At 34.5% G+C, this 24,882-nt stretch overlaps 1 protein-coding gene across 12 annotated transcripts in view; it reads left to right on the top strand.

Annotated features, from left to right (window-relative positions):
* sick (sickie) overlaps nt 1-24,882 on the top strand; it is a 161,563-nt gene that overhangs the window by 33,726 nt on the left and 102,955 nt on the right. For all 12 annotated transcript variants that reach the window (XM_028318168.1, XM_028318167.1, XM_028318164.1 and 9 more), the window contains exon 3: nt 20,152-20,465. In XM_028318168.1, the coding sequence (XP_028173969.1) occupies nt 20,152-20,465 (314 nt within the window). The remainder of the gene's footprint in view (nt 1-20,151; nt 20,466-24,882) is intronic.

Genomic DNA, 24,882 nt, shown 5'->3' with positions numbered 1-24,882 from the left:
TCCAAGCAAACCCGGGAGTTTTTGGTAGTTATTTATATGAAAAAATATTTCTGATACTAAGTCCTAACAAATAATAGTAATTACATTTCTGTTGGTTTTACGCCCAGATTCCATAGAAAAGTGCCCATCATCCTTTCATTCAATTTCATCTTTAATAGGTGGTTCAGGATCAAGAGGCCCATTTCACAATTTTTTTCATCTAAAATTTTACCAAAAAGAGGTAGGTACGTCTTAATTGGAAAATTCTTATAGAACTTTTCAACAGTTGTTGGTCTTAATTTTTTCGACCAAACGGGGCTCTGACAAGCAATTATCCTTACCTTCCTTCACCTTCGTGCGGGCCCCCAGCAATTGTCTTCTCTGCAAAGTGGCAGTGGTACCCTGGGCCCCAGCAGTCCGGGGCCCCGTATCATTGATACGGCGGTAGCTACGCCCCTGTACTTTTCCGATAGAACTGTTGATTTCGAAGTCGTTCCCATAGTACGCAGGGCGCGCGAGAATAAGTCGTAAACTGGCCCTCCGTAAGCTGACAGGTTGTTAAACATGATCCAACATGTACGATAAGTTAAAGTGTAATTTTATCGCAATGTTTTCTAAAACGATCCATTGTAAATCATATAGTTAATGGTGTTTTTAGATAAACTTCACACTTGGTTGCATATCAATGTTGTTTTTTATGGAAACCAAACAGGCACATAAATTATAATCTTCTTCTTCTTAGTCGTTGCACTCTTGACAGAGTGGTGGTGGTTGTCAGGAGTGTGGATTATTGCTCGCCTTACGACGTCTCGCCAATTTTGCCAAATTCAATAGCGGTAAATAATAACAAAAATAAAATTACCGAAACAGCGTCCTAGGTATTTTGTGTAACATGGACTTACTGAGGGTTAAAAGGAGTTCGATATTATTCTATTATAATACATTCCTGTGCGTTTGTTTGTTATTTGATTGTAGTCGGCTATTGTTTGAGCAAGTGTTGAGGGAAACGGCGCTAGCTCCTGGGCAAACTCGTTACCGCACGTATCGCCCGGCGATTGTTTTATGCTATTGAACTCATATTACGCAGCTTGTACAATAAATTAGTAAGTAATCACTATTTTACAGAACGTTGGTTACCAACGCATATAGGGTTAACACAAGTCTCGCATATAGGTAAATTAAATTCTGCGACTAAGAAATATTAATCAAATAAGGGTTAGTCCCAATGACCCCGGTGGATCTGCCCCGTCAACGGGGTGGATGGGAAAAGGTGTTTCAACGACCCCGGTAGTCATAGCTATAGAGTATAGCTAAGACTATGACTACCGGGGTCGTTGAAACACTTTTTCCCATCCACCCCGTTGACGGGGCAGATCCACCGGGGCCGTTGGGACTAACCCTCAAATAACTATTTAATCTAGTGATAAGTTATGCTATCAAACGGCAATAGAAATTGTGTATTTGCCAAGAAAGGTAATCAAGCTGGATTGTAATCATAATCAGGGTGTACTGAACGATTGACCTACATTTATCTACACATCATCCACTTAACGCATCGCACGACGCGACGGTCACATTCTAATGCTACCAGTTAAATTATGCATAGACTTTACAACGACAGAGAGTTCAAAGTCCTGTGACTATCACAGTGGACTGTACTCGTCAGCCTATAATAAATCACATTGTCACGACACGATAGACAAGCAAACAATCCGTTTGTTTGTCAGATACCAGTCATCTCAGCTAACGATCTATCGCGGATGCTGCGCAAAAAACGAACCTAAATATTTTAAGTTGAACCGTTTTTTGCTAAGCCGACGAGAGATCGCTCTGGGAGGCGATTAAACCCCTAATTATCTACTTAAAGGGCTGTAAAAAAGATAAAGGTTGAATCAATTTTCCAAATATTTACTTATTTATCGATTTGATTAGTACTAACGTACTAATAATACAATATCTATACGATCTTTTTTTGAGTTGCATTCTCAGTAATTTATTTTTTTTAATATAAGGTTTTATGAAACTTAATTGAATTCTTCTATCACAGAAATTTAAAATGGTCTACTAAATTGAAAAGAAACTATAACATTATGGTTCACTTTGTGAAGTTTGTGTTTCATTTGCGGCATGCCATCTATCATTCTAAATTCCTTGGCCAGAATTTAAAACACAGGCTGTCTGGGTGGATTCTTTTGCTTCAGTTTATTCTAACCGAGTAGAAAATTTTAGACTGTCTCTATCCCCTACCTCGTTATTCGGTGCCGAGGTGCTTGGAGTCGTGAGTTGGACAAGTGCCTGCATTTTTAGCATCACCTTTTGTATAAAGAGTATAAGCTAGTGACTTCGTCCACATTGGTTTATATTTGACATTAGTAAGTTAGGAAAAGCTTAAAAATCTTTTAATGTCCCTGTTTTGGTACGCATTTATTATTAATCCATTCATAATTTATCATTTAGAAACAGCTGTAGCATTTGCAGCTCGTCGATGATAATGGTAATACGCGAATAGATGAATAATGACCATCATCATCATCTAAAATAGGTAAATAGATTATGTTTTGGATAAAAATATTTACACGCTAATGATAGGCTAAAATTACATTTAGTTTATTAATGAGCTCTTTGTACATATTTTTATCACAGTTTTAAAAACTTTTGTGACCTTTTCGTGCTTATGAAAGGTACCTACTTGGCGAGGCGTGGGATTGATTGATGAAACAGAGCAGTTTCTTCACATCGCCTCCTAATTCTATCCATTTCCATCATAATTTCTGCATTATCTACTGACCTATATTGTTTGAAATAATCTTCATAACGATATGAATAACTTGAAGATGTATGTAAATCACCATGCAATATCTGCTCTTTAATTTAGTCGTACATTAAGTGGACTTGCACAATCGTTCATGACCCACCCGGATGCTGTCTGCATATAATCACCTTATCTGATCAGCGGGACAGGTCCGCAAGTCACGGTTCATTGTCCGTCTACAGTTTTAAGGCACGTAGACAATTTTCATACCTTAATTGCTGTAAGGCTGTTCGTCTGATCTCACACCCAAATGAATGTTTTTCTCGACACATGATTACCGAGCGTGTGTAGCCGGTTCCCATTCATTCGCGCGTACGCCGCTCGCGGTGACGGCTGCGTTCTACCGACTCGATCAACGACGAGTGTGTATCGTAATACGCGACGTGTCGATTGTTTATAAATCGATGATTATTTTCGGCGACTCTAATCGATAATTTTGATTTAAGTGTACGTTTGGTGATTGTGTTTAAAAAATATTTTGTGTGATCTGACGGTTTCAGTTCAGTGTTTGAAAAGTTTGTAATTTTTTTGCGTGTACGAAACTTTTTGTGATTAGTGTAAGTATTGTTTGATTAAAACAAGTTCAGTGGTTTGCCTAGGCCTGTTCGGTGGTCTCCATTTTGCCGGTTCCGTTAATTTCGTGTTGCGTCGATCGGGTTGTCTCCGTTTTTGGGACATGAAGGCAATGAAAGTGACAAATGATTGGTCTCCGCCTTCCTTCGCTTCTAAATACGTTACGGTCGTATGTTTTGATCTAAAATCGTGATAAAGTACTCAAAGAGCCCAAAGCACAATTTTAACTCTTAGTACAAATTTGGTACTAAATTCTCATTACGATAGTTTATATTAGGGCCGCCTACCTGCGCATGGACTACAAAACTACCTACCTTCTATTTAAACATCAGTTTACCTTAACTTAGTTAAAACAGTTCAAGTTATTAATAATAAAACTGTGATTTTAGGTTTACTATTAATACGGATAACTTACATTAGGTACCTACAATATTCTCTACACGTGTATAAAACCTATTTGCAGCACATGTAGGTAAGTAGGGCTTTTTTATAAGTAAAGCTTTCATTCGACACCCTAAGTGACCTTCGCATAATAATACACTTTGAAGGTATGTATTATCTTCAATACCTACAGTCCTACCTACGACTATTGTCTTAATGAGGGATATTGTTTTTATAGCATTAAGAAATAGGTAGGTAGGATGTCAATCATTTATTATCAGGGTAAATGAGGTGAACTTTAGAAGTAACTTGCCTACTTACATTTATTCTGTATAAAAAGTAATAAAAACTAAAATAAAGCACACGTGTTTAATATTTTTGCACCGTAACTCAAATTTTCTGTTTGGCCCAAAGGTCAACCGGGAGAGAGTTCCATTAGGCATTAAGTTCGCCTTTTGTACTGTAATATTCTTTTTTTGTGTGCAACAAGTCTACAATAATAATAAAATATGCTCCAAAGCTTCGGATCGCATTTTTATTAGTTAAGGAACAGCATTCAAGTTATTTAATTCACATTATTTTTCAACTTTTGTGGTGTGACAAATTTTACTGTCAATGCTTTTTTTTGTTGCCAAGTAGCACCTATTAGAACTCCTTTAATATGCTAGTGTGATGTCGTCTGTAAGAAAATATATTTTCAGTGCCAATTAAAATGTAATTAATTAAGAAAAAAATGTACACAATACGTTTTTCTGTTACTTATTGCTGGAGCACAGTGCACTAATTTAATTGTGCTTGTTTAACAGAAAATTATTTTTTAATTGACATAAATTTTATTTAGAGCATTGTTTGAATCAAATTAAGATATATTTTATAACTTTATAAATAATAGCTAAGTAAACAATAAAATGCTATTAAACGGAGAAACTACTTAAGAAACTGATTGCAAAAATTTGTAACAAAAATGTACCTACTAATTAGTCACAGCTCTCTTAATCGAGGGGCACAATCAGTTTTAGCGCGTTCCTATATTGATTTGCTTATAAAATATTCAATTTTCGTGATATCAACACAATTTTTCACAGTTAGTTTTATTTTAGCTTTAAAAACTATATTTTTGTTAGGGCTGCAAATGGGGATTTTTTTTATTTATACATCTACAATCTATAATCTACAATCTATAATCTACATTAATGACTGTGTTGTATGTTTTAGTGTAACACTTTATGTCAATAAAGAATTTTTATTTATTTATTTATTTATTTATCTCATTATTATGATGTAATTTTGGTGACCAAAAAAGCCACTAAATTTTTTTTATTAATTATAATCTGTAATTTGATTTTCCTAGATGACATTAGCTTTATTTTCCCACTTATTTTTTTAGTTATTTTGAATTTAAATTGTATTTACAAGGAGGAATAAGCTTCGTCTAAAATTTTCAGATTACTGTCATCAAAAACTCTGCTTTTTCTCTCTTTCTTAATCCCACCAAAAGATCAGAACAAAACGATCGAACATATTCCTAAGAGGCGCAGCTGTAAAAATGATACGAAGAAATTAATAAGTACAAACGGCTAAGCGCTGCGCAGGCGCCGTCGCATCTCGCTGCCTTGAACTGTCACGAGCGTTTAAAGAGTGGCAGATTTACTGGCGGGTCTTGAACTTAATGGGGAATACACACTCGTTACACATGATCGGATTCAATAAATAATTGGGTTTTACGGTAGTAAATTCGGTGGTGATCTAGATTTTCAGCTGCATTAGTGTCATGTCATGTTAATTCCAATTATAGGTTTTAGGTATAAACATCCCGTATTTCTAAAACCCATTTGGGATGTCCATCAGGGTCAAAGTTTATATGTATGTAGGTACCAACTATTCACATAAATAGGCATTTTGCTTGTCACATTATAATTATGTACGTATATTATCAGGATTTCAGGAATCCACTGGACTATTGTAACAAAATTGTCAATTAAAGATTTATTTACGTCATCATTATTAGCTACAAGTATATTTTCTAATACACTGGCTTAACAAAGAACATGAAAATATTCTTGTATGACATTTTAGAAAATGCAGAGAAAGTTTAACAAAAGAGGCAATGCATGCATTTGTGACTTCGGAAATACAATGCACGTTTGACAGAAGATGTTATGATAATATCCATCTTACCGTGGAGGAAAAGAATAAATTACCAAATGCCAAGAGGTCGTGCAGGGCACGTTAAAAATAGTACAAAACAACTGATCTCGCGTCCACATGTGTATTAATAATTGCCAAAACCAGACACCAAATGGGACGCGCTGATTGCTACCTAATGTTCACCGATAATAGCATGTTTTGACTAGAATTAGGGTTTTGTATTGATCATCATGTCCGAGATTTAAAAGGTAGCAGCACCTAGTATAATTAAGTAGAGGTAAGGTATAATTGAGTATTAAAGTGTAGGTAAGTGTAATTAATAAACAACAAATTTATCGATCACGCAAAAAATATTTTCCTGGATGTACCTAACCAATTATTTATTAAAGATAATAAAAACTTTTTGTTAATTTCTTTATCTACAGTTCTATGTAATATTAATAATGCATAGCTCTCACTTTTAAATTATTATACGAGTATATTATTACACGATATAGGAATGAAATAATAAACTTATTATATGTTATAATGTAATACATAATCATGCGCGTAAAGGGCCCGGCCCCCCTGAAAAAGATCCCTAGATACGCCAATGCATTAACGTTTAATGAAAAGAAAATTTTTGTGTATAAAATTCTTTGGCAACCCTACCCAAACACTCCTACGGATAACTAGACGATAGGAGCTAGGCTAGGAGTAAACGGGTCAGCACTCAAAACCGGTGGCTATTAATTATGTAAATACATGTCGGATTGAGACGATAGCGTCCCTTGATGTTAGCGCGTTGTAGATTGCACTGATAGTCTATATTACAACATAAAGGTTAACAAAATTATTTTAACTTCAGCAGTAACCTAAGTAAATATTATAATAAAAGTAAAATAGAGATACCTAATTCAGTCGTTACAGAGGGTCATAAAATCGGTTTTAATTTTCAACTTTTAAATTTTACCTATTTTTGGTTTGGTTTTCACATTTTCGCAAAAGCTACACATAGTACCATACTATTATTAGAAGTCCAACTTGACCTAGGTATGTATTTATATTATTTGTTCCCAATTTAGTACACGCTAAATAAATACGCTTCTATTCGTCATATAGGTATATTACGCTTTGATCATCATTCAAGGTCCATATACAATTACACAGCTGAACAACCTCAATCTAAAAATATTTATTTACCTCACATTAATGTTTTTACTCTCGTTTTCCTCGAGGAACACCATGAGGTGCTGTAGTTGTCCTGAAAGCATGACTCACCTCGCAAAAAGTAGATCTTACTCAACGGATTGCTCATACAAACCCATTGTCAATAACTTGTTTTGCTGAACGCAATTAGAGGTCCAAGAGTAATGCTTCTGAGAATATTGTAAGCTTTGGTACAGTCAGAATCAATTATATTTTATACCTACGCGTACGCCATCTAAAAAACCCAATGTAGTCATATTTAAAAGCCAAATTACATTCGCTTCTGACTGTATTTTATGCCAACCGTCGAATTATCTCAATTCTAAGAATGCAAACGCTCTCACGATGTTACTACGGTTTAAAAATAGACAGGACAATTTAATGGTAGCAAATAATTTTATTGAGGTTCAATTATTGAAGTTATTTTTGTTGGTGGTGATACTTGGAAATATGCAATACGAAGAATCATTCTTTAATTATATCACACTAAACGAGGCATTAGGAAAATATTTCGTAAAACGTGTGGAACGTTAAATTACCTGTAAATTCATCAAAACAAATCTGACAATACTTGAAAACATTCGCGTTAATTATTATGTTTTTGTATAAAAAGTGGAAACAATTCAATTACAATAGTTTTAATAATAATTAATTTGCTGAAGCATCGGCTTAATATTTAATTTGTTAAATTATAATTTAACAAAATAATAAAAAAAATATTTAAGCTGAACTGAAAAAAACTAAATTACGTGATTGAACGTAAACAGATAGAGTGATTGAATGTAAGCAATAAAATAAAAAGCAATTGCAACATTGTAATTGACAGCAAATTTCTAACACGTCATCCACTGTGCCAAAAATAGATTAAAAATGCCAGCTTTGTCATTCAGTTGATACAGTAATCTTTCATTTCCACAAACATTTATCCATCTCCTTGACCGATTCTGCACAATGGGTCTAGAATTCTAGATGCAATTTAGAGTACAAAAGCCGGTTGTCGGTGGCAGAGTGAGGTCACGTACTCAGCAATTGTCACGTCTTTAGCTCATCCTCCGCCTACCAGTTAATCTTTTTTGCTACAGCTCGAATAAGAAGTCAGATATTTTGGGAATAAACAAGGAGTGGTAGGCCTAAGGTCTGTATTACGAAACGACTCTCCACAATGTGAATTTAAGCTCAAGTATGAATTCAATCAATTACTTTGGGTTTAGCTCATAGTACATTAGTAATGGAATTTCAGTTCGATTTATAAAATTTTCTAGAGAATGTTATTTTGTAACTAACACACTGATTTTAGACCCCCTTTTTCTTCATTTTTCAGCAATGCTAAGTAAAAAAATATTTAGGTTACTGGTTTTGGTATCGTATCCCTTACCCATGTGACATGCAATAAATAATTTGAATTTGAATTTGAATCATCCTTGTATGAAAAGGTCTATTAGTGGTTTACACATTTCTAATACTCTATTTAATTATGAAGCTCTCATTTTTAAATCTTCTTGAACAATAAATTGGGGTTACATGCAATTTTGATATACAAAGACCCTGAATTTTTTGTTTAACTAGAAACTAATGAGATCACGTCTGTGTTACCTATTCAACTGTCATGTTTTCAGCTCATCCTCCGTCTATTTCTTTGATTAAATTACTACCTCTCAGAATCAAATCAGACGTGGGTATTATGTAAAATAAAAAGTTGCGAAGTTAACATTGCCCCTTAATAAAAAGTAGGTAATGTGATATTATAACAATAATAATGTGTTTAATCTGTATAAATTAATAAATTTGTTTTGTAAATAGGAGACAATTAGACATTTTCAAAATAACTTTTTTAACAATCGAATGAGTTTGTACGACGAATATTTTGATAATGATTTTCAGATATTTATTTACTATGTACCAATTTACCTTAAATGCGGGATTTTCCAAAAAGTCTAAATATAAAACAAAGCTGCAACAGTTATTGTACAGAAACACCGTTTACCTCGTTTCGTAGATATTATTAGGCAACGCATCATACTAGCTCCTGGCTCTTGAATAGGCGTTTGTTTCTATCGAAATAGACGCTAATTATAGACTTTTATCTGGATCAGATGTTATTAAGCGTTGTTTGATATTTAACGATGTTACGTTATTTAATTATAGGGGAAGTTTTAACAAGCGAAATTATCTTGTTCTTTAGTGAAGTGATACACTACTTGATTTTTTATACTAAATTGGTACTATTTAATTTGCCAGTGCTTTAAGTTTTTCGATGCCGTTGTTAGTTGTTACAAAAAAATCTAATTGGCTAGAATTTTTTTTAGTAGGTATATTAATTAAGGACTAATAATTAAAATTATGATTTCTAAAGTATTTATTGTAAAAGTTATTTACGAAGAGGTAAAATAATAGGTTATTGGCAGGAAAATTAATTGCACAAAAAGTAATGAAGATAAATGATTTTATTAAATTGTTTCAACTACGTAGTACCTACCTATTACAAATGATTTTTTTAAATACATATTTTTTAATTTACAGTTCAAAGGTTAAATGTGAAATAATCTAGTACACTTTCATTTCAATATTTTATTTATTCTATAACGTTTTTAAAAAAAATACATAGGTATTAGACTTAATATCCAAACCAAAATAACACAAATCGTTTATGGCGAGAGGCGTCGGATCGGCGACCATGAACTTGTGATTTAAGGTCGGCTCATATCAATCAATAGGCACGTCTGGTGTGACCATGATTTAGCAAATTCTAAACTAAGTAGTCTACATTCCTACAATGATAGATGATCGAGCAAACTTTCAAAATAAATGGTTAATTGAGCTAATGTTTATGGTTAAGTTTACAATATTGAAGAGTTTTTTTTTAATGAGTGCTATCGAGATGCACCTGCAGTTGGAACTAGTGGAGTACTCCAATTTCAGTGTTGTGATTCAGTTTGTGATTTTAATGGTTGTAATATTGTGTTGGCTGTTTATGTTTGGTTGAATTCTTTTAAATTGTCGACTATATTGGTAATGTAGGCTTTAAAACTATTTGTTGTATCTTCTTTTCCGATTTTTTCTGATAGATTATATGGATTGATGTTTAACAAACGGGATGTCATTTCATGATTATATCAGGCTGAAGCAAATCTAGGGCACTGTGTTAAAAGGTGTTTCCAAGTCTGTGGAGTGAATCTCTGTGCCTGAAGTAATTTTAAAATTATATTTCACTTTAATATTAAGAGCAACCTAACCTTGTCGGCCGTTTGGTGTAGTGGTTCGAAACGGACTACTATTCCGGAGGTAGCGATTTCGATCCCCACACAGTACAAACATTTGTGTGCATGAACATATTTGTTTGTATTGGACTGGGTGTTTTCTATGTATAATAATAAGTATGTATTTACAAAAAAAAAGTATTTAAGTATGATTATATCCGTTGTCTAGTACCCATAGTACAAGCTTTGCTTAGTTTGGGACTAGAAGCGCTGTGTAAATGTCCAAGGATATTTATTTGATCAAATTGCATCAAAACAAGTTATTTTACTTTATATTTTGGTTACAGCATATTCGTACTTTAATGTTAATAAAACCCATAAACTGATGAAACTCTATGTAAACTTTTAATTTAATAATTACATACCTAGGTACTGAAATGTATGCGTTTTGGATATGAGTCAGGAATATTTTATTTTCAGGCCTTGTAATATTGAGAAGATAGAGCCTGAAACTTATCTATTGTGTTTTCTAATCTGAGAAAATCCTGAAAATACTTCGCCTGAAAACAGTCCGAAATTAATCCTTCCATCACGGTCACACTAACCAAGCTGTAGGTACTCGGATCACTTCTTTCGTTCAACAAATTGAATGGATCTCTGTTTGTTATAAGTAACGGATGTTTAACGGTCCAATCGATTAGCAGAGAGGTAAATACAATGTCGGCTTATTGAATGAACATTCAATACTATGTTTGTGTGTAATTACAAATACCACTGATCTAATATGAAATCAATGACACGCATACTTGACTGTCTGCATATTTCTAAAGACTTCACAGAATACGAATTACTTTATTTAAAACATTATCACCTATTGAGCTTGATTTATTCAATGAATAAAACATGTGTTGTTGAGGATGAAACAATTTAAGATAATATGACCTTGATTTACAATTCGGCTGGCAAATTACTAATTCTCACCAGTTACTTGCTCGATATCACGTAGGTACATTTTGTCGTTTAAATAAGGCAGAATCTAGCATGTACCTACAATCGATAAAATAAGGTTTTAGTTTAGTCGGGGATAATTAAGGCTGATTTGCACTAATTTACTTTAACCGTAACTTTAACAATAACCGGTGCTTTTTGTATGGAGTTTGAGATTTTTGACGTTTGTTAAAGTCAAAGTAAGATGGTGCACCTCAGCCTTAAAAGGTTTACTTACTGGTTTCAAAAGGCCATATACCCGTTTTCACCAAAAATCCCTAATTTTTAAGTAACCCCTATGAAAACAAAATGCCTGATAAATGTTACCATAGGGGTCACTTAAAAATTAAGGGTTTGATGGTGAAAACGGGCATTAGTCAGTCATATTTTTAATGTTTCGACTTTAGAAGATCTAGGCATCAGACTTGACGACCTTAGTTAGGTCACGTAACTTTCTAGCATCATTTCGGTGCTCCTAAGCAACCAATCTGTTGCCCCAAACTTGTCGCTAGGTTTTGTTCGCTCATTTAGTCACACCACGATCCGCCAGTTGGCCGTGTGACGTTAGGCCCGCCGTGTACGGTGGTGAAACTGGACCAACTCCATTGTTAGGACTTCCTGTGCCTAATGGCTTGCACGATCGAGTTTTGGTGATTTGGTTACTAGATTTGAGTCTAGCATTTTGACTTTCTTAATAACAAGGAAAATACCTAATAAAAAAATGTATTTTAGTGTTCATATAAATGAGCTAGAGCAGAGCGGCTAATATTAATTTTAGTTCGTTTTTTCCTTAATCATAAAATTAAAAGAAACATTAGTGCGGTACTAAGAAAAAGCGTAAAACCAACATACTTTCTGCAGAACGTTCGTTTCACCAGTTTTACTACGATAATGAAATGGGATACTCATATCATTAAAATATCCAATGCGAAAGCCTTTGACTTTGCCGCAATGGAATCGAACTAATGCAACGTGCATGTGCTTTGAAAAAGTCAAACTCTAAACTTATTTACTTTCTTTTCCTTATTAGGCTCTTCAATCAACTTAAAAGATCGAAGACTTGGCTATCAACCAAGTGTATTTGGTTCCTAACCAAAGAGCTCTAAGCCTGCTTTTCTATCATACTTATAAATTCTTCACATGACTCTATAATGATCAATATCCTATGCATTTGTGAAGTGATTACGTGTATAGAAATGTTATTAATTAAACAATTTATTTTCCAAACATGCCAACTCCCGTTTCGAACCACTATGAACCTTGTTGGGACTAAGAACTCAATTTATTTACCATCAGCCTCTTAAAATACCGTAATATTAAACTTAGGCTAAAGGACTTATGACAAATTCATTCTCATATTTTCTCACGACACTTCACCCCTTTACATTGTTGCCTACTTTCGTCGTACAAAACACTCGTTTATTTCATGATTAGTTCCGTCAAAACATTTAATCCGCTTCACCTCAGTTGAAACTTGGCCTTAATTTGATAGGCAGTGGCCATATTGTGGCATACGATAGCCAAAATGGAAAGATCTAGAGACAGAATTGCATAGAGCGTGGGATTCGTAAAAGAAAAGATGTTTGAGGTATCTAAATAAAAAAATCTAGCCGATTGTGCGCAAAATCTAAGCATCAGTTAATGACTATTCCATATACCTCATTATTTTATTTTACAGAAAAAATGGCACAATATTTTAATTCTTACCAATACCCATACAATTTTGATAAATCATTATGTCTTTAAAATATTCATACTTACTTATGCCCTTTTGCATCAGCAGTAGGTATGTAATATGATATTATGATTAATAGCATATTATCCGACATTTCCAAGTGTAATTTTGTAAATTAACAGAAATTAAGTATTGCAGAAAACACAAGTACGAGGCAAGTGCTCAATTTAAATTGCTTTAACCCCTTTCTTCTGACTCGTGTTATTAATTTTAATACTTAATAGCAATATATAAAATATCCCTGTTACAAAGTAAATTAATCATGATTGGAACACCTTTTTCTTGTACCAACATAAATTACCGAGATATCGGCATATTAAAATGAACTCAGTTACTGAAATATGAAAAGTGAAACTTTTTAAAAATAAATAATGACACTTAAGTGCACTCAACTGTAAGTCAGACTCTACATTTTTGTTTCAAAATAGCGTTTATTACAACGTAACAAGATGCTAGTGTTAAGCTTACTCTGTAGCTAATTATTCTACGGTTAAATTCAAAGGTTCATAACAGATTTGTACACTTTTATCGAAAAATAGCCCATAAATGTTCACCATGGACATGTTGTAACACATAGCGTGACCGATATTCGTGACTCCCTGACCATTGTTTAGCTAAATTACTGGTTCTCAAAGTTTGTGACATTTGAACCCATATGAGTTCAAAACTATAATTCGATGTAAGATTTAAAGGCTTATTAAAACTTATACCTCTAATAAAAATAAGGGTTAAACTAAAAGTTTAACCATTCTGAAATTGAGATGTAAACTTTTTCTGAATAATCCTTATTTATATTTTTAAACATAATAAAATAATGCATGCATGATTAATTATGGATTTTATCATTTAACTGCCTCAAGTGTAACTAAAACCTATATTCTTATGATTTTATACTTATCGACATACACTTTCGACTGTCTGTTAAAAATTATGGCTATTAATAATTAATAACTATTTTCCCATTACCAAATAATTCCGAACAATCCATCCATTTCATATTTATGAAATAAGTTAACATCATAAATCAAATTAACTCCAATTTCACTCTCTTCAAACATGTTGAGAACCACAATTTTTACTGTTATCTACGTTGAGTTCCCTATGAGGGGGTCTCCTATCATGATTTATTACTGCTCTTAAATAGTACAAAAGTGTTTTTTGGTCAGCACAATATGTTCCTAATACGGATAGAGGGTCTGTCATTAATGGATGTAGTAATCCATTGGTAAAGAGCTATAATTACTCAGGTAAAATGTATAACGGGTTCTTACAGCACAGTTTATTGAAACTTGTGATGGTGCTTTACAAAAACTATAAAACTTTTAAGTTAATATTTTTAGAAAAAAAATGAGAGATATGTTTTTATTAAACAAAAGTTAAATCTTAAATAGAATAACAATATGAAATCGCAAGAAATAATCACAGAATCAATTAATGCGTTACTATCAGAGTAAATCAAAATAATTTTCATACCGCCTGGCCACACAGGGGCGTAAAATTGTTAAACAGTGCCTACTATTAATTATGAAAAATCTAAAACGTTAAAATAACGGTATCGTTGTGGCCAAATGAGATGCTGTCATAGTGACATTGACAATACGTCAATGTCACGCTAGCATCAAACGTCAGAATAGAGGGACGCGCGGAGACGACTCCGCGCGCATTTGTGCTAAGTGATGAATTGTAATTAAAATAAGGCAATATAATGTGAAAGATGAGTATCCAGTGTTTTATTTACGAGAATAGATCGACCGGCCTTTAATACTACTTATAATGTTATTTATCAGAAAATGGCCTTAATATCCCAAGCAATTTCACTATAGCAAAACACGTTTCTGCGACCTTACAGCGCGTTTCGCGAGTCGCGTGCAACAATTATCACGGACGATCAGCTGCGCGCGCCAGTGTTGCCAGTCGGGTCTAGTCAGAAATTACCAGAAATATAAAAAAAAGTAACCTTTTTGAACAAAAAGTAACCTTTATACGGGGGGGGGGTGCTGAGTGATGATTGTGTAAAAGGTTGTTCATGGATGGAAAATGAATACAATTGATCATCTAAATACGAAAAGTGACTAGTCGTATAAAAACGTTTCATGGATTTGCGTTTTATTATCGAAAAACATTCGCTAAAACTAATTTTTCTTAACAAATAATAAATAAAATTCAAGTTTAAATGCACTTTATGACATAATTTTTAAATTGTCACTATTAATATTTTTTACTGAATAACCTGCAAAGTTAATTCTACAATTTCTGAAAAATCACCTAAAAGTAACCTTTTCATTAGTGTAACCTAAAAGTAACCACAGCAGTTCAAAAGTAACCAAAAAGGTTACAAAAGTAACCTTCTGGCAACACTGGCGCGCGCGCTTATGGCGCGTCCCATAATGCCCAGGGATGCTAACGATATGAAACATTTCTTAGGACTATAGATTTAATTAAGTTAATTACAATTCCAATTCCCAATGAGGAGGTATCTAGAAACGGCTGTGATACTTCTGTTGTTTAAACTAGTTTCAATTTCTTTCATAGATTATTTTCTATGATTGGTCTAAAACACTGTAATTAATTTAATTAAAAGCCTCAATCTTTGCTTTTTGAATCAAATTTTAAGCTTCATTCTTTAATTTGGACCTTTGCTTTGGGCTGACAAGCAAAACAAGTAATTTAAGCGTTAACGATTGGTTACATTTTGAGTAACTCTGATTTATGTCAAAAAATACCCGCTTAAAATTGCTATATAAGGTAATATTTTGGTCACGATTGAAGTCAGGGACGCCTTCATAATAAATTACTCTTAAAGTGGCTATAACTTTCTCTTTCGCGACAACCCTAACGTCAGGACGCGGCCCCGAGCCTGACCCGCGGTAACGGGACGCACTTGACTTTCAGAGCTCTTGCCTGTTGCTCCATCATGAGTGCTAGTTAAATTCCAATGAGGTCCTTCTGTAATAGATTAAGGGTGCGTGGAATTCAGGTGAATTGTGGTAGGAACTCTGTTTTGTAGGTCAGACAGATCAGATATACTGAAGATCAGAAAGACAGAATTTCAGGCCTGAAGTCTGACATTACAGCAACGGGCTTACATATATTCCTTTCCTCTTACTTCATCTGTAGATATTCTAAATGAAAGCTAATACCTCTTTTGATAAGGTAAATATTTAAATAAATCTAACCTGGGGATACATACGTACCTAAATCGGACAGGGAGATAGAAGATCTGATTTATTCCACTCTGGTTATTATCAGTATGGGTTCTCTAGCTATCGGCTGATCCGGCTTTCAGATTGACTTTCAGAGCTTATACCTTTAGCTTCTACTGTGTATATGCTTATAAAATACACTATGAAGGAGCAATGATGACTAAACATACTCGCACTCATATTTTAAGCACAGTGTAATATTATAAATCAGACGGAGAAATAGACGTTAGATACAGCAAAAAGATAAATAATGCACTTTAATAAAAAAAAATTGAATACGAAAAAGGTCAGCTGCAATGGATGTTATAAAAAAAGTATTAGTTTTTGTGCTATTAAGTTAGCTTTTTATGAAACCTTAATATTTCTTATTGCGAAGGATTGGCGCGTGCTGCGGTCTCGCCACGCTGTGTTTGCATACCTTCTCAATTTACAACAATAGCTTTAGATACAATGAAAATTAAACATTTTTCTTCTGGTCGTATTTCAATTAAAGATTAGTAACAAATATTTTTAAGAGGCGAATTTTATTGTAATATCATTTATTTCATGTTACAATAACAACCAAGAACAATGATAATTGCGACCACAAACACAACCAATTTATGTGGGAATCTTGAATTAATAAAAAGTATTGTTTATTTACTTAATTTGGCATTTGCGAAGTACAGTAGGTACCTACTACATTACGTCTTACCAAGTAGGAATTATTTATGGGAAATAATAACAATAATAATAAAGTTCCCGTGAATGGACGATAATAAATATTTATGCAGAATCGACAATAGCAAGCAATTGGGATATCGAATGCACATCGGCCGATATGTAAGTAACGTCACGATCTGACCCCGAGTATGTTTTACAAAGCTTAATACTAAAACGATCGTGAGGATAATCATATTCAGATATATCGGAGATAAAATCTGCAAGTTCATTTTGCTTGCTTTATTGTTAGCGACTGACCGAAATGCGAGGTCGAAATGGATGGAATAAACGCAAAATACAAAAATAACCATTGGTAGGTCAATCTACTGTTATTATTCACAGTTTCCTAAACATATCTATTTATCTATAAAGTTCTATAAACTAAGATTTATATACGATTTTTTATGACCTACTACTCACATACTTACGGAGGATAAGCAAGATTCTATGTACCTATGAAGTCGACAGGGATCAAGCTAGCGAGCTTCAAACGACTACGAAATCTAGGTAATCGGTACCTAGACTTCGTAAAAACCGGGCTAAGTATTATCGCCTTAACAACTTGAGTTCTAACATATCAACTTTAAAGTATTGATAGAACTCCCTACAGTCAATGGCTGCAGAATCCAAAATTTTCATTGACAAATTTGACAATGCTAGTTTCCTAAGCTCGATGCGAATATCGTCACGTCGGTATTGTTTCATTGAAACAATGACGATTTATCTGTTGCATTGCATAATAATTGTGGCGATCTACGCAATAGGTCAGCTGTCGATTTGCCAATGATAATTATTATTATGTTTTATTTTTTTAACAAAGGTGATAAGCTCGTAGATAAGAATATTATGAAAGGAACTAGCTTACTTCTTAATGATTTTACTCTCTTAATTTTAGATTGATCGATAACATCCTGACTCTACATTTGCAATTTTTTAACAAATTACATTTTCAGTTTAGCGCTACTTTAATTAGTTTTATTTTTGGTGTTTATTTATATTTTAAGCATAAAAGAGACTACTGCGTTTACTCAGTTGAAGGTAATTTTCAATGTTCCTTTTGCGTAATATTTTGGTTCAATACAACTCTGGGGAATAAAGCAAAATTGCAATATTTGGTTCAAACCAACCTCTTTGAGGTAAATACACACAAACGGAATCGTATTACGGATTCGGTGAATGGAGTTCCCGTGGCGGATACGACAAAGCACAATGCGATTTGTTGGATATCAATAGAAAAATGAGAACTTGGGTTTGTAATTTCACTGTATAGACGAGAAATATACAGTAAACGAATAGTGGGCAAAGTTTCTTTTGTCGTGAAGCCTTTGGACTAGTTAGAAAGCATGCTAGCTTTGTGTTCGATCGCTTCCAAATAATTTCGCCATTTCTACTGACTTAGTACAGTGGTATTGCGAGGAACATCACTCATCGTGATTCACAATGATGACCACGACCACTCTGACAAGAGTGTACCGACTGAGAAGAAGAAGAAGTACAGTGGTAGAGTCGTATATATATGTATTTTTTGAAGAAACTACACTGCTCATTGATTAGTTGGCAAATCATAAGACTCTACTTTTTGAGCTAGGTATTTGGCGATTTTCGTATAGCTGAGGCCATACTTATTGTAATACTTATTATGTAGAGGTAGGCAGATTGTACCATCTAAGTACTTACTCTTTCGAAGTAGGTACAACCTGGCATATCTATTTAAAGCTGCTGGCCTTCCCTGGATACCTTCGAAGATTGCCTGTCCGATAAGATTGTCCGATCGATCTCGCCCTTAAGCAGCGTAAAGTCGGTCGCCTGGCCAGGATCGGAGGCTGCGCCGGTGACCTATGATATCAGGGGCCTTTTAAGGGCCGGCGCCGCGGCGTGTCGCAACATACAAGCTCACTTGCATACGACATTAAGGTCGTCGCAGAGGCCAATTAGTCGCTTTCGTTCGCTGTCTGAAAACTAGGTTTCAAGATATTTTATTACTAGCTACCACGAAGGAGGCTGTAAGCGGAACGCGACCTTTGCCGACCGTTTTGGGCAAAAAATGCGTTGTATGTGTGATATAATGAACAATATTTATTGAACTTGCATTTTATTGCTTTTTTATGACCGTGTTTTTGACACAATTGTAAATATAAACATGAATTGAGATAGTTGTTATGTTGTTACATCAAATGAAGCCTACAATTCAAATGAGGATGACGAGCGTCTCCTCAATCTTTCAATCAATTATTGTAAATTGCTATCATTCGAAATTAGCACACAACCTGCCTGATCTCTATACGTCAATCACAATCAAGCATTTTGGATCTTTGCACATCAATTCATCAGCATTGAAGGTTCATTGTGTTCGCAAATGTCAAGCGATACATTGCTTGAATACAAAAACTTTACCTACACTTATTTTTAACTGCAGGTTATTGTAGAATAAGTCAGAAGGTTTTTCTGGGAAAAAACACTTAGGCCGAGTTGCACCACCTAACTTTAACAGTAACTATAACCATAACCGGTGCTTTTTGTACGGAGTTTGACAGATTTTTGACATTTGTCACAGTTAAAATAAGATGGTGCAACCCACCCTTAGTTATCTTGCTAACACAAAGAAAGAAATCATTCTTATTTTGGAAATCGCCTACTTCACCTACGACCAGTGTTCTACAAGATTTTTATAGCGCATTGGAAAATCCCAATATAAATACGAAAACAAAGTTATCTCTGTTTATATCAAAGACAGACGTGTCAAATCACCTCCAGATTATTAATTATGTAATAAATATTTGTAGAATTATTGCACGTATGTTTCAAGGACTGATAAACTCATTTGGTAAGCGCATCGTGTCAAATCGGGACTCGCCTGCATGATAATGGATAATCGAATGGAAAAGCTCGCCAATAACTTTTAGTAACATAACATTATTGTTTAAGTGTGCATTACGAGGATAAAAAATAAAAATAAAGCATTTACTGATTGAATTTTTGTTAGTTTTCGCTCCGCCTAGAGAACTTAGACGTCTATTACGTCGGTATAGAAAATTCGTAAAAGATCGCAAGTTACTTGAAAATAAGTAAAACTATGTAAAAATGAAATGTTACTCAGCATTTTAAGCAAAGGCATGCCTTTTAAAATTTTTATTAAAACACTTCCTCCTACAAAATCCCATTTAATTTTAAATGTAAATCTTATGGAAAGGTTTACACTACTGAAAATTAAATTTTATTAACTGAATGTAATTTCTTTGTTTTCAGTTGGAAAACGTGCAATGCTGTTTGGACTTTCTCCACGCGCAGAAGGTCCAGGGATTAGAACAAGTAACAGCTGTGGACATAAGAGACGCAAAACTCAAAGCAGTTCTTGCATTGTTTTTCGCGCTTAGCCGCCACAAGCAGGCCGCGAAGCAGCGCACAACGCCATCTAGCGGCAATGTTGCGAACACAACCAAGAACTCAAGCGAGGATATTGCGTTGAGTTCCGTGCAGCGCATCACAGGTGGCAGCAGCTGCGATGAGATTCTAACTGCGTGCGGAAACAACGTCGAAATGACAACTTTAACAGCAAATAGGTAAGTTTTATGATTAATTAATTTATTTATTTCTAATTCTACATAGACGTAATATAATTTTCATAAGTATGCACATGGCACACGCACTTTACATTTCCGGTACAGCGCCATCTATACGTGGATGGAGTATCTGCAATGTTTCTATAACAACAATCAGGTTCCGCCATTCGCCACTAGGGTGCGGTGTAGCTGTAACGCATTGTGTTTAAACGTCTAAAAGTGCGGTTTACTGGTGGACTTGTGATTTGTGGTTCTTGAAAACTATAAACAATATTTTACTATAACATTCCATTCTTGCCCTCCTGCAATGAAATTAGCATAATATTTTACAGGCCAGTCGAATAGAAATAATCCAATAAAATTGTTAACCTTAAATTCAACCGATTATTTAAACTTGTTATAGGTAGCTTTGTGTCAATGAGGGCTATCGTTTTAGCGCTCACCAGTTAGCGCCACTGTACAGTAAGGTCCTGTCACTTGCTAGTAGCGAAGACAGTGGCACCAACTGGTGAGCGCTAAAGTGGTAGGAGGACTATCGCATTTGCACTCATCAAGATGGCGCCACTGTAGAGTAAGGTCCTGTCAATCGCCAGGGGTGCCAACTGTTAAGTATAAAAACGATAGCCCTCAGTGATCATGAATAAACAAAAAAATAAAATTTAACAAAAGGCTGGGCATAATTATAACTTCTTTTTCGGATAGCTTTATTTTCATCCGTAAATAAAAATAATAATTTGTTGAAAGCCGTTAGTTTTAAAATTCATTATGTAGAGCATTTGAGATCACATAGTGTAAGTATAGTTAGATTTTGCTATTTATTATTAACCATGTCGTAAATACGTGTCACAAAGTTTATCAATAAGCTCTTTACACCAGACGTGTAAAGCAGAACCGAACGCATGCGATATTATTATTTAACTTAATTTTATTCACAATAAATGTAAAACAAGTTTAAAGTCAGGCTGCAGCAATTTCTCAACGAGACGTAACGAGTAGTTGAGCACGCACTCACCATAGGGTTGGCATAAAACTACAAATAATCTTGTTTCCATTATTATTTTAATATATTTCTTTTCTATTTTGTTTGGGGGCTTTGAACTGTTGAACAATAATGCCAGCCACGTCGTATTTGACATTTACAGATTTAATCATAAATCACCTTAAATAAAAAGCTAGCGTAAATTAAATTCTTAAAACTGATTCAGTTAAGGGTTACTGTTTTAATTATTCTAGTATTTTTCTAATTAATCACAAGTTTTCGAACAGACTTTACGCAATAGTTTTTTGTAATTAACTTTGGACATTTTTTATTAAGCTGTTTATATTGACAACCCTAAATTGATTTCAGTGACCGCTTAAAAATAAAACAGTTCCGACACCGACTATATTCCTCCTTAAGATCTATAACTGGTCTAAAATTATAACGCGCCCGATCCAATGCGTACAAATTGGGATTTTCGATAAGTCAGTATGACCACGGTGAGATTTAATTATTAATGTTGGCATATTAACGCTTTGCTAATTATTAGTTTAATCGTTTTGTTGATCCTAGAATAGATTAACCAAAAGTTCGATAGTGATTTGGTAAAATTATGAAATTCTGAAAACAACATTTTTTAAACTTTTTAACCGTTATGTAATATAAGTTGTTTGTAATAATGGTATTTCTAGAATTGAACGACACAATTTATTGCACAACAATAGCGTTTCTTTAACCTGTAGACACAGGGTACAGCAGTGAAAAAGGTGCAAAACTAAATAAAAAAAAATGTCTTTATTTCTTTCTTTCATAATCCACTCTTTTTTGTGTGGTGCCAAAAGTAACATGATACTTTTCAGCGCTATTGCGTACGTAAAATAAGTCTTAATACTTTTCACCTTCTCCATAGAAATTATCTTTGGTAAATACACCTACCAATAAAATCAAGCTGACCAAATAAATTATTCTCCACGCGTAACAATCAACATTATTAATGAATAATGTGTCACGATCTCACGAAGTCTGAAGCAGTGTCTTTGATATTTAGCCCCTCGACTACAGAATCGGAAGATCGGAAATGCCTCCCGCGTCGTGGCGGCGGCGTTGGGCCGTAACTCGCCGTCTTGACACGCGACGGGTGCAATCGGTATAGCACATCTAAATCGGTACATCAAAGGTTAAAATAATGCTGGGACTGTAATAGGAAGTTAGGAAGATTGCGGTAAGCAAAATTTATAAGTATTTCCCGATGAAAAATGTGTAGTTGTCAGACGTATTTCTTGCAAAAACTACTTTAAGAAATGTTAGATTTATTTTAATTTTCATGATATTTTGGCAAGGTCTAATTTTTGTGAATTAAATAACACACGACACAAGATGGAACCTAATTTTTAAAGTTTTCTATTAAATAGCAAGCAAGACAATTAATGAAAATACGAAAAACCACCAAACTCAAATATTTTGTTTAAATTATAATAATTGCTTATTTACCGGTATAATTCCAATAGGATTGATAACCAGCAGCACTATTCTTACTCTAAAGCTGCCCAGTGACACGTCTATTTCCGTCACTAGCGCCCTCTATTGGCGAGTTGCCGAGAAGCGCCGCAATTACCTCGTTTACTCATGTTCCACTTATGTTGGTAAACAAAGGACCAAACAGATATTATGATATCACTTTTCAGCTTTAAGTTACGTTTTTGTTTGTTTAGTTATCATTTTTAAGGTTAATTTTGTGTTAACGATTAGAGTTTTGGGTTTATTTCCAATTTTTATTACGGCTGGAAAGTTTGAGTTCAGTTCAAACTAGAAAACTTTACTGACAAGTAGGCACCTAATTGCCTGAAGTTTATAATTTTTTATGTACCTAGGGATTACTTATTTCTGATTAATAAATAAGCCAATTAGACATTTCCCAAAAGCTCTTTTGAACTTTTAAAAGTTAAGAGCAAAGTCATGTGACCCTAATAGGATCTCCAGGTGGTACCTTACGTTAGGTAGTGCCATCCATCATGTTTTTAAAACTTTAGTAAAGAGGTAGGTATTCGTAAATTCAAGGATAATCCAGACAATAAAATCTAATTGGCCATAAAGCCATATTCTCCAGAACAAGAGCACCAATAACTACCATTCATGCTCTGTCCACTTCTGACATCACAGGCCACGGGCAAGTTCCCTCCAAGTCCCAGTGGCACTTAACATCACTCAACCCTTCGAGTCCGGTCAATGCTTCCCTGATTGCGCACAATGCGAGGATGTCACGTCACTACCGAACCTCGCTCACGACAAAAGACTAACAAGCCATTGTCTGACATTTGTCGCCGTGGTTGAATGAGCCGGCACGTGCGTAGGTAGCTGCTTAAACAAAAAAACTTTACGGGTTACTATTGTAATGCCGTTGTTTTGACTAGAATGGTACTTACTTTTAACCCTAAATTGGGTCATTTTTTCTGACGGCTGAACACAAAATAGAGTGCAGCTGAACATTGGGCGTTACGTGTGTGGCGTTGCATACGGGTGACGGAAACACCTACCTATTTTATCGTCAAGGTTCATATATTCGGAGATAATGAATAATGCAGGTAATTTAGGTTGAATGCAGTATAATTATTCTACGAGTAACTTTAAAATTTTAAATTAGTCTGAACTGAACGACGCTTAGGTGGCCAAACTGCTCAATCCTATAAACAATCATTCCAAAACGTCTCGCGAAACAGGCTTTGCGATAAAAAGTGAAGACTTGGTTTATAATTCCGATTACCTTAGGTGAACAACCGGGCTCGCGAAACACAATGCGTCCACTTTCCTTACAGGGACGGGCCTTGTAGGGCCCGCCGCAATGTGGTCCCGATCACTTGGGAGATAATTAAAATTATACCTAAATACACGTAAGTGTATGGAGGGGCACAGTGCGCACACTTATGTGAACGTTGCATAATCCGCGGGAGACTCGTATCAGAACAAGTAAAACAAACAACTTTACAACAAGCTAAGTAGACGGCAACGGCATTGCATTTGTTTAGGAGCTTATTTAGACTTCAAGACAATAGAATAGTAAAATAGTTGTAGGTTAGAAGAATTAGAACATAAAGAGCATAATTTGGAATAGCATTTTCATGTTCAAAATGACACTACAAAAGGCTACAGCATAAAACGATTGCTCATTGTTCTCTTGGTCTGTGAAAAAAAGTTATTCATATCACATTATTGCATCTAATTCATTCATATCGATAACCAATAATATCTAGTAAAGAAGAAAAACTCATGTGACTCTACTATTGAAAATTTCGGAACATCCCGGGATTCAAGACAAGGTAGGAGTAACATTTTTAATGAAATTCTTAGACACGAAAGCCGTTAAATTTTTCGTAACCAAAATCTAATCCTCTCTTGGGGTGTCGAGTTACTTTCTAAGGGTGCTAATGGCCAATTAGGGAA

This window comes from Ostrinia furnacalis, unplaced genomic scaffold, assembly GCF_004193835.3.
Source record: "Ostrinia furnacalis isolate ACB-3 unplaced genomic scaffold, ASM419383v2 OfSCF6691, whole genome shotgun sequence".
NCBI lineage: Eukaryota > Metazoa > Arthropoda > Insecta > Lepidoptera > Crambidae > Ostrinia > Ostrinia furnacalis.
Note: the sequence above shows the minus strand (reverse complement) of the source record. Positions and strands in the feature narration are given on the sequence as shown.